Genomic DNA, 17,482 nt, shown 5'->3' on the forward strand with positions numbered 1-17,482 from the left:
CAGTTTGTATATTGAACACTTTTGAATGTTTACACAATTGTTATCCTATTATATTTATTTGCAAATAGATTTCACTTCTAAATATCATTTTTAATATGTGTAGCATTTCTTTGAAAACACTTTTAATATCTTTTTAAACTCCAAACCACAAGTTAGAATCTAAATTTCCCTATAAAAATTGCTAGAATAAACATTTTGCTATATAAATAACACTTGTGCACATATTCTGGAGTTTATAAAAAATATAATTAAAACCTACAATTGTATTGGATATTACTAAACTGCTCTCCAAGGTGATTGTACTAATTTTTACTTTCACTGCTGCTATTTAGTCACTAAGCTATATCCAACTATTTGTGACCCCATGGTCTGTAGCCTGCCAGGGTCCTCCATTCCCAAGCATGAATCCTAGAGTGGGTTGCCATTTCCTTCTCCAGGGGATCTTCCCAACCCAGGGACTGAACCCATGTCTCCTGCATTGGCAGACAGATTCTTTACCACTGAGCCGCCTGGGAAGCTCATACAGTCAAAGCTATGTAGATGTGGGAGTTGGACCATAAAGAAGGCTGAGCACCAAAGAATTAAAGCTTTCAAATTATGGTGCTGGTGCTCTCTCTTCTTGAGAGTCCCTTGGACTGCAGGAAGATCAAACCAGTCAATCCTGAAGGAAATCAACCCTGACTATTCATTAAAAGGACTGCTACTGAAGCTGAAGCTCCAATACTTTGGCCACCTGATGCAAAGAGCCAACTCATTGAAAAAGTCTCTGATGCTGGGAAAGATTGGGGGCAAAAGGAGAAATGGGGCCACATAGGATGAGATGGCTGGATGGCATCACCACTCAATGGACATGAATTTGAGCAAACTCTGGGAGATATGAAGGACACGGAAGCCTGGAGTGCTGCAGTCCAGGAGGTCCCAAAGAACTGGACATGACTTAGGGACTAAACAACAGTACTTTTACTAGTATTAAATTCCCTGTATCAATTCAATGTTGCATATGCTACTAGTAGTGGGAACTATTTTCTTTTTTTAAATTACTGCCATTTTATAAGTAACATTTTCATTTCAAGTATTATGTATTAACAGCATATATATCTTAAATTATTTTGGTTGGCTATTGCTTCTTTTATTGTTATTATTTTTATGAGGAACTGTATCTGTTGCTTTATTTATTTGGAGTTATTTGTCTCCTTTGGGACTAAATAGCTGTATATTGTACAGTTAGACTCCAACTTAAAAGCTAAATGTAGTCTGTATTTTGTAGGTGCAAATTCATATCATAACTTTTTTGCTTTTTTTTGTTTCATTTAGGGTCTTCTGGTCAAAGTCCTCTGTTAGTGGTCTTGAGTGGAAACCATACTGAACAATCAAATTTTACAAGCAAGAGTAATCAGTTATATCTCCGCTGGTCCACTGACCATGCAACCAGTAAAAAAGGATTCAAGATTCGTTATTCAGGTCAGTAAGTGAAGTTAAGGTTTAATAGTAAAGTGTTAATATAAATGTTCTGCATTAAATTTTAAAAATTAATGGTTTGTACTATAAACCTAATTTCTAAAAATGAATTTGTAACTTCAATAGAAATAATTTGATGAAATCACTGAGTGATATCTCTAAACTGTGTTAGGGAAAATAAATTATCTGTTGATTAATATAAATAAATATTTTTGCTAGCGTCATAACCCATTGAATTGCATGCCACAGAAAGCAGAGATTCTTTCCCCCAAAAGAAAATAATATAATTTAATATAAATATATAATAATATAAACAAAACATATTTTAATTTTAAAGTATGTTTAAAAGCTAAGGAGACAAACAGGAGGAGATAACTATCGCATTTAATTTTTTTCTTTTTCTAAATTTTTTTATTTTTAATATAAATTTATTTATTTTAATTGGAGGTTAATTACTTTACAGTATTGTATTGGTTTTGCCATACATCAACATAAATCCACCGCAGGTACACACGTGTTCCCCATCCTGAACCCCCTCCCTCCTCCCTCCCCGTACCATGCCTCTGAGTCATCTCAGTGCACCAGCCCCAAGCATCCAGTATATAACATCTTATGATTAGTAGCATTTCTTTTTATTGATTATATTTTTATATATCTCTTTATGTGAGATACTATACATATAAATACACACACACACGTAACCATATACAAAATAAATGTTTACATATATATTTCCTTATCAACATTTAAAGGACTTTGTTTTTTCCCCATATAGTTCATTTATTTTCTATCAGTAGTTTTTTATTTTAATTAAATCAGTGAATATACTTCTGAGAGATTAGATCCTCTCAATGTGGCTAGCCCAAAACCTCATGTTTACAGTGCCCTACAAAAGCTGTAGACAGACAATCTAAAATCCTCATATTTTCATTACTAAGCAAAATATCTAACCTTTTCTTAGTGTTACTACAATATCCGTGCTAACAACTGAGGTCCATTTCCCAAAGGAGATAGATGCCCACTCTATGCATTTTATAGACCAGTATAACTCCCAGGGGTTGCTTATTCCAAGTCTGTTGTGCATTGTCAGTGAAGGGCAATATCCTGTGGACAGTGAAAGGTGTTAGTAGCTTTAAGAATATTTTCGCTGTCTCTGATTGGTAGGTATCATGAAATGATAAAAAGCATTGAAAAAGCATTAGTGTTTTGAAATGTCTGTTGATGGAAAGACAGAGAATCTGAAATTCACTCGTGTTTCCTCTACAAAGTCCAACAAAACATGCTTAGATCTTTGTTTTCCCCCTTCACTAAAGTAGCCATTCAAAATGCTTATCAGCAAAGAGTTCACAGTTGAAATCCCTTCATTGGAATGGGTATTGAGATCATTAGGACAATGATTGGACTTTTGTTCATCAAATTCCTTGTTCTGAAAAATAAATACTCAAGCCTGTAGAATTGTTTGAATTTATTTCTAATGAGCAAAAATGGATATTGCAGGGGAAATCATGGTGAACATAATTTATCTTGTTTTATCTGTGGCAAATTACTTAATAGCCTGGTGGTGTGACTACACCTTGAATTCTGTTGCTCAAAGGATGTTTTCATTCATTATAGAACAAGATGATTCTCTTTGTTGGGAAATCAGAAAAAGAAGAATTTAACGTTAAGGCTATAAACTGTTGTTTTGTGAGTGGACATATCTATGTATCTCTCATTAGATATAGATACAGATAGATCTTTGGACAGCTTTTCAGATAAAATTCGATGGTGGTTCAATGACCACTGCTAGGAGTCCATCATCAGTAGTTTTAGAGCAGTGATCCCTGGACTATAGCACGTGGGCCAGGGAGCTAAGGCCATAATATGACCACGTGTTGCACCACAAATCCTTGCCTTATGCATGTTAACTATTGGTCATTGGGTGTAAGAACCATATAACTGATCTACATAATAGACAAACAAAACACAACAACAACAAAGGCAAGTACATCATGGTTCAAGTCAATTCAGTAAACTGCTAAGTGATTGTTGAGGTAGTAATGGTCATTCACTATTAAATCAAGGGTGTGTGTGTATGCTAAGTTGCTTCAGTCATGTCTGGTTCTTTGCGACCCCTGGATGTAGCCCCCACTAGGCTCCTCTGTCCATGGGATTCTCAAGGCAAGAATACTGGAGGGGGTTGCCATGCCCTTCTCCAGGGGATCTTCCTGACCCAGTGATTGAACCCACATCTCTTAAGTCTCCTGGCCTGGCAAGTGGGTTCTTTACCACTAGCGCCACCTGTGAAGCCCATTAAATCAAGTACCTGGAAGTTAATGATAAGTTGTGGGCTTCCCTTGTGGCTCAGCTGGTAAAGAATCAGCCCACAATGCAGGAGATCTGATTTTGACCCCTGGGTTGGGAAGATTCCCTGGAAAAGGGAAAGGCTATCCACTGCAGTGTTCTGGCCTAGAGAATTCCATAGACTGTCCATGGGGTCACAAAGAGTTGAACACAACTGAGTGACTTTCACTTTCAGAGTTGGGAGAGTCAGAACTGCAGAATGGGTGTTGTAAATACACCCAGACCCCAGCAGAGCCAGCTGCACCCATGTCTTCCATCCCTGATATCTCCTTGACTGCCACCCTCCATTACCTGCTCTTCCAAGGCAGCACCAGCTGAGTGCGAGGGTTTGACCCTGGTCCTTTTAATTCTTAGCATGGCCAGGAATCAAACAGGCAGGACCCTGTGTTCTAATCTTCCCCTCTGTGCCATGTCTCCTTGGGCTTCCCAGGTACACTAGGGGTAAAGAACCCATGTGCCAATGTAGGAAACTTAAGAGATGTGGGTTTGATCCCTGGGTTGGGACGAACCCCTGGAGAAGGAAATGAGAACCCACTCCAGTATTCTTCCCTGGATGATTCCACTGACAGAGGTGCCTGGCAGGCTACAATCCATATGACTGAGTCCTTAGTATTCTCCCCATGTCTTCATGCTTGGGCCTCTCTGTATCTTGTTCTAGATGAGTTAGAAAGGAACTAATGATGATAGAAGGAACTGTCAGTAGGAAAGGAAATAGTTATTGGACCCTATCAACTCAGTCGCTCAGTCATTTCCAACTCTCTGCGACCTCATGGACTACAGCACACCAGGCCTCCCTGTCCATCACCAACTCCTGGAGTCCACCCAAACCCATGTCCATCAAGTCAATAATACTATCCAACCATCTCATCCTCTGTCGTCCCCTTCTCCTCCTGCCTTCAATCTTTTCAGCATCAGGGTCTTTTCAAATGAGTCAGCTCTTTGTATCAGGTGACCAAAGTATTGGAGGTTCAGCTTCAACATCAGTCCTTCCAATGAACACCCAGGACTGATCTCCTTTAGGATGGACTGGTTGGATCTCCTTGCAATCCAAGGGACTCGCAAGAGTCTTCTCCAACACCACAGTTCAAAAGCATCAATTCTTTGGTGCTCAGCTTTCTTTATAGTCCGACTCACATCTATACATGACTACTGGAAAAACCATAGCTTTGACTAGACGGACCTTTGTTGGTGAAGTAATGTCTCTGCTTTTTAATATGCTATCTAGGTTGGTCATAGCTTTTCTTCCAAGGAGCAAGCGTCTTTTAATTTCATGGCTGCAGTCAGCATTTGCAGTGATTTTGGAACCCCCAAAAGTAGTTTCTCACTGTTTCCATTGTTTCCCCATCTATTTGCCATGATGGGACTGGATGCCATGATCTTCATTTTCTGAATGTTGAGTTTTAAGCCAACTTTTTCACTCTCCACTTTCACTTTCATCAAGAGGCTCTTTAGTTCTTCTTCACTTTCTACCATATGGGTGATGTCATCTGCATATCTGAGGTTATTGATATTTCTCCTGGAAATCTTGATTCCAGCTTGTGCTTCATCCAGTCCAGCATTTCACATGATGTACTCTGCATATAAGTTAAATAAGCAGGGTGACATCATACAGTCTTGACGTAGTCCTTTCCCGATTTGGAACCAGTCTGTTGTTCCATGTCCAGTTCTAACTGTTGTTCTTTGACCTGCATATGGATTTCTCAGGAGGCAGGTAAGGTGGTCTGGTATTCCCATCACTTGAAGAATTTTCCAGTTTGTTATAATTCATACAGTCAAAGCCTTTGGTGTAGTCAACAAAGCAGAAGTAGATGTTTTTCTGGAACTCTTGCTTTTTTGATGATCCAACAGATGTTGGCAGTTTGATCTCTGGTTCCTCTGCCTTTTCTAAAACCAGCTTGAACATTTGGATGTTCACAGTTCACATACTGTTGAAGCCTGGCTTGGAGAATTTTGAGCATTACTTTGCTAGCAAGTGAGATGAATGCAATTGTGCAGTAGTTTGAACATTCTTTGGCATTGCCTTTCTTTGGGATTGGAATGTAAGCTGACCTTTTCCAGTGCTGTGGCCACTGCTGAGTTTTCCAAATTTGCTGACATATTTAGTGCCACACTTTCACAGCATCATCTTTTAGGATTTGAAATAGCTCGAGTGGAATTCCATCATCTCCACTAGCTTTGCTTGTAGTCATGCTTCCAAAGGTCCACTTGACTTCTCTTTCCAGGATGTCTGGCTCTAGCTGAGTGATCACATTATCGTGGTTATCTGGGTCATGAAGATCTTTTTTGTTTAGTTCTATGTATTCTTGCCACCTCTTCTTAATATTTCTGCATCTGTTAGGTCCATACAATTTCTGCCCTTATTGTGCCCATCTTTGCATGAAATGTTTCCTTGGTATCTCTAATTTTCTTGAAGAAAGACAATAAGGTTCTAACCTATAGAGTTAGACAATTATCCTGCTGTTCCTCTCTCTTAACAGACTGAACTGTGACAAAAACCCACCCCAAGAACCATGTGGTCCCACTGCCCCTTCAGGAGCATTTCAGACTTTATCTCTAAACTTGGCCAGGGCCTACAGTCTGCTTGGTCTTCCTACTTTTTATTATTATTTTAATTTATTGACACAATAATTCTCGGTAGTTGGTAGCTGAGGTGCCTGATTATACTCATACCTTCCCTAAACCAAATATGTTGGATCATTCAAAACTTAAAGTAGATAGTCTCAAACAATTGAACACAGAAAATGCCATGACCAATAGGACACAAGTTTCTTCTAAGAGTTAGTGGATTTTACCTTAATAAAAATGAATCTGTTAAAAAAGAAAGAAAGAAAGAAACAGCACTTCAGAAGACCCTCTGGCTGAGACTAGTCTCTGAGGATGCATCTCAGAGGAGCATGGTTGACAACCCAGCCAGACACACAGACATCACTTCTCGGCAATGCTCTGATGTGAAGTCTTCAGAAGGTTCCTCCTGAATTTATTTCTAAGGAAAAGTTTGGCATTAAGCCTTCAGACCTCGTGTGTGTGCTTTCTATGTGGAACCCCCACAGGGGAGTGGGGCATTTAAAACCTCTTCTTTAAAAGGAACCCTGGATTTCCAGGACTGCACAGCTTTCTTTAGTTTAGTGTTTTATTCATCTGAAGGGGGTTCATAGGATTTTATGCTGTGGTGAAACTGGTCTTGTAAGAGTAAACTGAGTTTCTTTCTCTAAATGTGCAAATAAGATGCAGAGCCTTTTAGCCACTGAAAGGTTAGATTCTGTGTAGGTAAGACTGATTTTCACAATTCCTGTCTCTAATTTTTGAAAGTCACCCTGCAAATGTGATGATTAAAACTATTGTAACATGGTCATCAACATAAAGTAGTGCATTTTCTTCAAAGATGGTATTCAAATCCCTCATGTTAAAAAGAGGCTACCTTATGGTACAATTCTCAAGATTCATTAAACAACAAGGAAAAATGGCCTTCATTGCAAGATACTATATTCTTAAATTTTCTCCATTTTAATGATACTTTTTTTTGGTCAGAAAGTCAAAATTCCACCACCACATTGATTAATAGTTGTAAATAATCTAAACTTCAAACTCAAGAGACTTGACCCTTGGGTCTAGATTTCTTGGATTTTTTTAAAATGATAACTTTTGGATTATTTATTTATCTTTTTATTTTATATGGGAGTATAACCCATTAACAATACTGTGACCATTTCAGGTGCAGAGCAGAGTGACTCAGCTATACATTTTTTTTAATTTTTAATTGATTTTTTTAGACTTTATTTTTTTTTTTTTTTAGAAGTTTCAGATCACAGACAAATTGATAGGAAGTTCCGGAGATTTTCCCTATACTCCTTGGCTTCTGTCTCCTTGTTCACATCAGCAACAGAGGCTACATTTGTTAACCTACATGGACGCATCATTATCACCCAAGGTCCATAGTTCACACTGGGTTCACTCTTGGTATTGAACATCCTGAGGATTTGGACAAATGTAAAATGACATTAACCCACCATTGTGGATTCATGTAGGGTATTTTTACTGCTGAAAAATCCTTTGAGCTCCACTGTCCTTCCCCCATCAGCCTCTGGAAACCACTAATTTTTTTACTTCTTCCAGAGTTTTACCTTTTCTAGAATGTCATAAGGTTGGAATTATGCAGTGTGTACCCTTTTTAGGTTGGTTTCTTTCACTTAATCATATGTAACTAAGGCTCCTCCATGGCTTTTGACACATCATTTCTCTTTAGCCTTGAATAATATTGCTTTGTCTGGATGGACCGCAGTTGGTTTATTCATTTACCTACTGAAGGGCACCTTGGTTGCTTCTGAGTTTTGGCAACTCTGAATAATGCTGCTATGAACATCTGGGCATAGGTTTCTGTGTGGACATAAGCTTTTAGCTCCTTTGGGTAACTGCCAAGGAGCATGATTGCTGGATCGCGTGATAAGAGTGTGTGTAATTTTGCAAGAAACTGCCACACCGTCTTCCAAGGTGGCTGCACCATTTTGGATCCCCATCAGCAATGAATGAGTGTTCCTCTTGCTCCACACCCTTGCATCCACTTCCACAACACTTTTGTACTTGAAGATGCTTTTAGTAAAGTTTCTGTATCAGTGCTGATTTCCCACTATTTTAACAATAAGAGACTCTCTTTCATTTATATGTCTCTTACCAAGCAAAATGCAGTATTTATTCATTTGTTTATGTATGTGTGTTTGTGTGCCCACAGCACCTTACTGCAGCTTGACCCACACTGTGAAGAATGGTGGTGTTTTAAATAGGACTGCAGGAGAAGTTGGAAGTAAAGTGCAGTATTTCTGCAAACCTGGGTATCGGATGATTGGCCATAGCAATGCCACGTGTAGACGGAATCCAGTTGGCATGTATCAGTGGGATTCCCTTGCTCCACTCTGCCAGGGTAAGGAATGTGTTTTTCATTCCCAAACTTGAGTTCAATGTATTGCTCTTATTTTAATCACAACTTACCGGAGCTGTGATTATGGATTAAAAGGTAAGGGAAAATTGAATGTGAGTTCATAAAAACAAATTAAACTTTCTACTGCCCGTGCAAACACTTCTAACATTTGCACTAGGCTTGATTGAGCTTTATAGCCTGAATTCATAGGATGGTTTGAACACTCACTAGATACTGTGTAAAGTTATCTTAATACTTGACTTATATTTCATTTTGATTAAAAACTGTGTTATCCAACTTAGAGTTTTCTTGACAGTTGTATAAATTAAAAAAAAATCAATTACTGAAGCTCATTTTCCCTTCTCTGAGATTAAAAACTCATACTTTGAGCCACACGTGCATATTTCATTTTCTCTTGGTCACTTAAAGCTAGGACTTGTTAGAGTTGATTTCAAATCTCATGCCTTTGGCCCCATTTTATCTCCCACATGCACAAAAATCATATTTCCAAATAAGGCATTTTAATTTTAATTGAAGACTTTGAAGTCATGAAATTTTCAGTTTTGTCTTATCAAAATTTATATGCGTAATGAAGTATATTGGCCTTGGATAGCTAATTACATTTTATGAATGGAACCTCATATGTATTTCCTTGTTTCTCAGCTTTCATTAGATATTGGACTTTCTAGTATCACTTTCTGAGACAATAACAGATATTTATCACAATGTTGTATGTCTCTTTAACCACAAGAAGTTAGTCAGACACCTAGCCTGCATCATTATGTTGTACCTCCAGAAATTCTTCTTTAATGTAAGATAAACATAAGATCCAATGAGCTTGTTTCATTAGGAATGATTTTTCTTTTCCAAGAAGAGTTCATTTTCTTTCAAAAGAAGAAATGCTTCTCATTTTCTTTAAATGTTTCATTACTCTCTGCCTATAAAGTAGGATTATTGCTCACAGAACAGCCCCTTGGGCTACCTATCCTTGGCACTGGGATCAGAATGCCCAGGACATAAGCCATGACCTAAATAGCAGACTGAACCAGGAAAAGGGTTGAGAACAGAACAGACAAGAGTTCCCAAACTCTGACTTCTAGGGGCTGAGTCCCTGGACAGGACCCTGAATGGACTTGAAAACTGGAATCAAACAAATAAATAAGTGGACAAATACCCCTGTGTGGCACTAGGAACCCACTTTTAATATCCATTTAATTTATTTATACATTTAATATATATTTAATATTGCAATATATCATTTAATATTTCAGTTGTCTTCTGGAGGTGGTATAGTTTTTTCTCAATGGTTTGAACATCATGCCTTTTATTCTGACAGGAACAAACACAACTTACACATTTCCTACCTGCACTAGGATGTTGGCTTTTTGTTAAAAAAAAACAAAACATGCAAAATCATATTTTGAAATGTTTGCTAAAAATGCACCTTTTAGTAACTGAGGGAGGTGTAAATCTGAGGGTCGGTGTCAGGTCTTTTCAGGCCCCACTGCTAGCTTCATGACCATGAAGGTACTGCCCAAGGACTCCCAGCAGGATACCTGTCCAGGTAGCGTTCAATCAATAATTTGAATGGGGAGAAATGTGCACATTAATGACTTTCTAAGATAGGCATTTGAGAATGATTTTCTTTTTCCATTGAAGATGATGTATCTTCTGACAGAATCTTCTTGACTCTCCTTTTCATAGACTTTTTACTGGTGGCATCTTAGAAGCACAGAATTTTAATAGAAAAACATCGCCTGATAGGCAGTGCATCCTAATCTCCCTATGTCAGATTCCTGCTACGTAAAGCAGGATCTTCGTTTTGAAACTCTGCTTATGTATTTATGCTGGCTGCACTAGGTCTTCGTTGCTTTGGCGGGCTCTCTCTAGGTGTAACGAGTGGGGACTGCTCTCTAGTTCTGGTGCTCAGGCTTCTCATTGTGATGGCTTCTCTTGCTGTGGATGGAGCACAGGCTCCAGAGCTTGCGGGCTTCAGTAGTTTGGACACGTGGGTTTCGTGACCCCTCAGCATGTGATCCAACCAGTGCCCCCTGCATTGCAATGAGAATTCTTATCTGCTGGACCACCAGGGAAGCTCTCAGAATCATTAAGACAGTTCAAGTGCTAGGGCAGTCCTGGGCAGGACCAGCAAACAGGCAGCTGCACTGTCCCTCGCCTGTGAGTGAGAACATGCAACCAGCCAGATGGGTGTGTCCTTGCAGAGAACCCCAGCCTGCTTTTTTCTCCTTTCCTTGACCTTTTAAATTACTTCTCTCAGAAAACCCGTTATTGGTTTTTATGTTCCTTGATAAAGCAGGGCATATCTGCTGCCCTTCAGGCTTCATTTCCTGCCTTCAAGCAAGAGGCTCCGCCAGGCAGCTGTTTCCCTTATCAATACATTCATCTTATTCATCTTGGAAGGAAGCTAAATTAGAACTGAAATTTTCTGTATTATCTCAAAGATCCAGTTAAACTGGTGCCTCACAGGGCTCGGCTTTCAGGTCCCCATGTTACAGGGAGAATAACTCTTTATCACAAAGCCGTGATTCCCAGAGCCCTTGTGAGCCAAGCCCTGGTTTGGACTTGATGTTGTGGGTTGTTTATGCTTTGCTTGTGTTCTGCAGGCGATGAAGCAAAAGGACAGCGATCATTCTCACAAATGATATGATTAAGCTTCTGTTCATATAGTCCAGACTTTAAGATGGAAAGATACCGTCGCCTGTGCTCTGCTAATGTGCGCTAATGTAAAGGGTGTGGGCAGACTGAGAGATGAGTGGCAGGCAGGGTGGTTCCTGTGTGTCTGCTGTGAGCCAGATGGTCACCTTCATATATTCTTCATTTAAAAATGTTTCCCAAACCTTTTGAAATACAAAAGCCATTTTTAGCTGGCACACAGTACAGAAACCAGCCACAGGCTGCTTCTGCCCTGTGGGGAGGTCTGCTGACCTCTGACCCAAATAATGTGCCAGGATCAGATCACAACACAAGGGTAATTCAGCCAGTGTCAGATATCATCTATAGTTTTCAAATTACATCTTAAGCATTTTACAGAAGATGTGTAATATACTCTATCATGTGACGGAATCCGGTGTGTTTATTCACCAAGTTAAATGATGCATTTTCTCCATCTATACTTGGCACATATATCACTAAGCTCTATGTTCCCTGTCTGTGTCTGGAACATGGTGGATAATAAACACAGTTGTGTGTGCAAATGTACATGAAGGGTAATTTAATTTAGTGTAATAGCAATAGTGATATGAAGCCCTTGATCTTCCTGGGCAAGCAACTGTGCAAAGTTTGCAGAGTTCTCATTTATTTCTAAGAGAATCCAGAGTCCTATTGAAAAGAGTAGCTAACAGATCAACTGTGTGCACTCCAGTCAAGGACAGCCCTGTGACATTGCACAGAAAGTGCACACTCAGAGCACACAGCCAGACACAGAGAACTCACAGTGTTCCCAAAAGCCCGCAGAAGGGCCTGGCGTTTCTCTTTCTTCTGGAGGGAAGAGTCCACATGAACATTAGACGTGTCACCTAGTTCCTCCAGCTTCTGTCCCCAGGCTCTTGTTTTTATTGACTGGAACTTTTCTTCTTTGTTCCCAAGAAATGGCTCTTTTCTTTTTAAACGTTCACACCTTGCCTTCTTATGACTCCTCCTCCAGTCCTCCGAGAGCAGAGAGGTGGGACCAGCTACTTCCTGCAGAGTCCAGTGAGCAGAGGCTTTGCCCCTCAGTGACTGGTCTGGCAGCTGCACGTGCCAGGCCACAGCCTGTCCTGGTCATCAGTCATTTGTCTGTCGACCACTGGGTCCCCTCCTTTCTGGAGCTCTTCTCTTTGTTTCAGATGATTGTCTTTGTTTTCCTTCCTTGGGCTATGATGTGCCAATTATTTTTGAGAGCTCTAGAGCAGCTAAAGATGCTTCTCAACTGAATCCTGAATTCCTGCATTGTCCATTTCAGAACCACCAGTGTTCTTAAGTTGCCCATCTTTTTGTGGTAATGTCTGTACACACCAGTCATGACGTTCCTCTGTCTGCCCTCATTCTCAGAAACACTAGCCTTTATCCCTCAAGACAAATAGGAAGCTGCTTCTTATGCTAGTACAGCCTCTTTGTAAAGGGCCTGACATCACATCCGACCCCAGAAAGCAAATAAACGCTGTGAAGCCCTGCTGGCCTAGAGGTGATTCCAGCCTATTATCTCCTATATTACTGCTATTTTCTGTCTCAACCTTCACCCAGGATTAATGGTGTACGGTGTGCTGGCTGAGAGTCACCTGAGATGTTGCTTAGAGTTTCAGAAATCACACAGAGGCAGAGAATGGACTGGGGGACAGTGTCGGAAGGAGAGAGTAGGACGGATTGAGAATGTAGCCTTGACTTATACACACTACCATGTATGTGTAAAATAGATAACTAGCGGGAAGCTGCTCTATAACACGGGGAGCCCAGCCTGGCCCTCTGTGACGACCTAGAGGGCTGGGGTGGAGTGAGAGGATGAAGAGGGAGGAGATATATATATATATATTTTCTTTTTGGCTGATTTGCCTTGGTGTATGACAGAGACTACCACAACACTGTGAAGCAATTATCCTCCAATTAAAATCAAAACACAGAATTTGGTAAATCGGTGAAGACAAAGGAAATAAAAAAAGGGGGGAGGGAGTGTCCAGAAATATCATTAATGCTCAAATTCAGCATGGCATTTTTTTCAAGATATTTTTTAAATCACTTATCATTTATTTATTATTATTATTACCACAATGAGTACCATTTCACTCCAGTCAGAATGGCTGTGATCCAAAAGTCTACAAGTAATAAATGCTGGAGAGGGTGTGGAGAAAAGGGAACCCTCTTACACTGCTGGTGGGAATGCAAACTAGTACAGCCACTATGGAGAACAGTGTGGAGATTCCTTAAAAAACTGGAAATAGAACTGCCTTATGACCCAGCAATCCCACTGCTGGGCATACACACCGAGGAAACCAGCATGGCGTTTTTATTAGTTTGGCCAAAATTCAGTAAAAGCCTTAATGAACTTTTTGGCCAACCCAATATTTTCAGAATTATATTTTTTAAATATATTTCTAACCTATTCATTTATCCATCTATTCACTCATCACTGGTGGTTGGACACTGGAAATAAAAAGATATGAGTATACTTAAATGTGATTGCAGCCAGGAAGTTAAAACATGTTTGCTCCTTGGAAGTAAAGCTATGACAAACCTAGAGAGTGTATCAAAAAGCAGAGACATCACTTTGCCAACAAAGGTCCATGTAGTCAAAGCTTTAGTTTTTTTCAGTAGTCATGTATGGATATGAGAGTTGGATCATAAAGAAAGCTGAGCACCAAAGAATCGAAGCTTTTGAACTGTGGGGTTGGAGAACACTTTTGAGAGTCCCTAGGACAGCAAGGAGATCAAACCAGTCAATCTTAAAGGAAATCAATCCTGATATTCACTGGAAGGACTGATGTTGAAGCTGAAGCTCCAACACTTTGGCCACCTGATACAAAGAGCTGATTCATTGGAAAAGACCTTGTGATACTGGGATTGATTGAGGGCAGGAAGAGAAGGGAATGACAGAGGATGAGATGCTTGGATGGCATCACTGACTCAGTGGACATGAGTTTGAGCAAACTCAGGGAGATGGTGAAGGACAGGGAAGTCTAGTGTGCTACAATCCAGGGGTCTCAAAGAGTCAGACATGACTTAGTGACTGAACAACAGCAACAATACTGAAATATAGCAGGTGGTACCTTGGAGACAAGACAGAGTAGCTAAGACACCTACTTTGGCATCAAATACCCTGAGGCATGTCCCCCAGCACAGCTGTGTGCTATTTGTAAGAATCTGGGCAGTTCTCATGACATTTCTAAAGCTCAGTTTGCTTAGTGGTCTTATTAGGGTTCTGTAGAGAAGCAGCACCAATAGGATACACGTAGATACAGATTTATTGAAAGAGCTGGCTCACTTGGTTGTGCAGGCAGAGAAGTCTTGGGATCTGTAGTCTGCAGGCTGGAGACCCAGGCAGCCAGTGGTAGGATTCAGTCCAGGTGCCACGGAGTCCAGTGGGGTTAGGGATGGGGGTTGGGAGGGGGCAATAGGGAGAGTGCCAGAAGCTCCATGTAGGGGCAGGAGAAGCTGGACCTCCCTGCTCAAGCAGAGGGAGTGAATTCCCCCTTCCTCTGCTTTCTTGTTCTATTCGGGCCTCAGAACTGGATGACATGACGCCCACACGAATGGGGGAGGGTGCGGGGAGCCGGTGAGGCATTCTGCTCATGACAAAGGTCATGAGGAAGGAGGCTCGGCATACGCAAAGGCGGGATCGAGCCTCAGGAGTCCCCCCGGATATTCTCGAGCATTTTCCCCCAAAAAACCAGAGTCTGCCTACTTTATTGCTTTGTGCTCTCACCTCTGACTTTACTGGGGGCTGTCCCCTACCACCATCTCGCTCTCTCTCTGTCAAAGAGTTAACTTACAGCTCCAATTAATAAAGTTCCTGGGCAATTGGAGTGTTTAAATCCAAACCCCTCAGATGGCTCTCTAACTCGCCTGACAAGTTTACCCGGACTCCTGCAGCTATGCATACGATTGTTTACAGTCTCCTAGCCTCCAGAGGCACGGGAAGCTTAAGATATTCAAATAGCTTAGAGCCTCTCAGAGAGTTAAAAACTGTCAGAATAAACTAGTAAAGGATTTCATTGATGAGTCAATGCTTGTTGCCAAGTTTTCACATCCCTGAATTGTATCCTTGAATGTGTATTAATTAGTAGTTGGTATATAGTAAAAAATAAGTAGTGGCCTTGGTGTTAGTAACTTTAGACCCTTAAGGTAATAAATTCTTTTCTTTGTTGTAAACCCATTACACATCCGCCCTATAGGAATGCAATTTTATCTTTGGAAGATGGTGCCAAACCTTAAAATAATTACTCTTAAAAAAAATAAGTCTTTGTTGATAAGTCCTTGTCAAGAGTCATAAAATGTTAGTAGGCCTTCTGGCCAGAAGATGATGTAAATCACCTAAACCATTTGTATACGATAAATTTGCAGGAAAGAAACCTTGGTTTTTGATAAGAATCAAAGACTGCTGACTTTGCATCCCCTATTATCCTCTATGTGTAACTTAGGGTATAAAAGCCCCTGTTAAAAATAAAGCTACGGGCCTTGTTCACCAGCGCTTGGTCTCCCCATGTCATTCTTCCCTTTAACTTCCAGCTGAGTCTCCATCTGGAGCGCGGAACCCACCACGCTTACTAATTATGCCTGGGCTTCTAAGACCCACTCGAGAAGGTGTCTAGGGTGAGGCACCTTCCGCTATTCGAGAGGGCGCCTGCGGCCTACGTAAGTGGTGCAAACTTCTTGTCTTGAAGTTTTATTGGTCTCCCGCGTAAACCAAGCTACTCAGCTTCTTTTCTCCACTGAATTTTCCTACTGAGCTATCCTTATTCTATTGTTCTCTATATCTCTAATTAGCATATAAATAGTCGCCTAGGCCGTCTCTCCTTACCCTGGATCAGCTGGGGCTGGTCCCCAGCAGGAGGGTGGACTTCTTCACTCCTTCTGAGATGCATATGCTAATCTAGTCCAAATCCATCCTCACAGACACACCCCAGAAATAATGTTTCATCTGCTGTCTAGGCACCCTTTAGCCTGGTCAAGTTGACAAATAATATTAACCATGTAATAAAAAAATAATAATGTAATTTACTCCTTGGAGTGTTTTTGAGGTTAACTATTTTTTGAGATTGAGTGAAGTCACGCAGATAAAAACTTCTCACAATGGCAGGAACTTTGCATATGACCAAGGAGAGCCAGGTTTAACACTGATGAAGATGATAGTGTTGTCTGGAGGTTAGTGATGGCTCAGGGACTGCCTCTGGGCCCACCTCCTCCAAATGTGGGTGAATTTCTCACCCCTGTGCTCTGTGTTCTCAGTGCATCGGGCCCGGTACTGGTTCTCCAGAGCCCAAACCCTGGGGTGACTGTTTGAGATGATACTAGATGCCCGGCACAGCCAGTATCAGACTCCAAGTCTCCCACTTCTGGTCCAGAACTGCCTAATTTCTCTTGATGGTTGCCTGAGGGGTCTGAGGGATTCACCATCAAATGTATTAGTGATGAAAGGAAAAAATATTCATCCATACTATTTAGTTTTTAGGGGACCCTAATCTAGAGAGTTGGTGGATGCTTTGCTTTATATTAGGGCTTCCCAAAAGGCGCTAGTGGTAAACAACCCCACTACCCATGCAGATTGTTGTTGTTGTTCAGTTGCTCAGTTGTGTCCAACTCTGTGCAACCCCATGACCTGCAGCACTTCAGGTCTCCCTGCCCTTCACCATCGTCTAGAGCTTGCTCAAACTCGTGTCCATTGAGTCGGTGATGCCATCCACCCAACTCATCCTGTCATCCCCTCCTCTTCTTGCCTTCATTCTTTCCCAGCATCAGGGTCTTTTCAAATGAGTTAATTCTTCGTATCAGGTGGCCAAAGAATTGGAGCGTCAGCTTCAGCATCAGTCCTTCCAATGAATACCCAGGATTGATTTCCTTTAGGATTGACTGGTTTGATCTGCTTGCAGTCCAAGGGACTCTCAAGAGTCTTCTCCAGCACCACAACTCAAAAGCATCAATTCTTCAGCACTCAGCCTTCTTTATGGTCCAGCTCTCACATCTGTACATGACTTCTGGAAAAACTAGCTTTGACTATATGGACCTTTGTTGGGGAAGTGATGTCTTTGCTTTATTTTGTACCTCACCTACATTATTACT

General features: G+C 40.8%; 1 protein-coding gene across 1 annotated transcript in view; it reads left to right on the top strand.

Annotated features, from left to right (window-relative positions):
• CSMD1 (CUB and Sushi multiple domains 1) overlaps positions 1-17,482 on the top strand; it is a 1,688,220-nt gene that overhangs the window by 1,551,902 nt on the left and 118,836 nt on the right. The window contains exons 47-48 of the mRNA XM_070364228.1: positions 1,315-1,461; positions 8,528-8,716. Coding sequence (XP_070220329.1) covers positions 1,315-1,461; positions 8,528-8,716 — 336 coding nt within the window. The remainder of the gene's footprint in view (positions 1-1,314; positions 1,462-8,527; positions 8,717-17,482) is intronic.

This window comes from Bos mutus, chromosome 27 (genome assembly GCF_027580195.1).
Source record: "Bos mutus isolate GX-2022 chromosome 27, NWIPB_WYAK_1.1, whole genome shotgun sequence".
Classification (NCBI taxonomy): Eukaryota; Metazoa; Chordata; class Mammalia; order Artiodactyla; family Bovidae; genus Bos; species Bos mutus.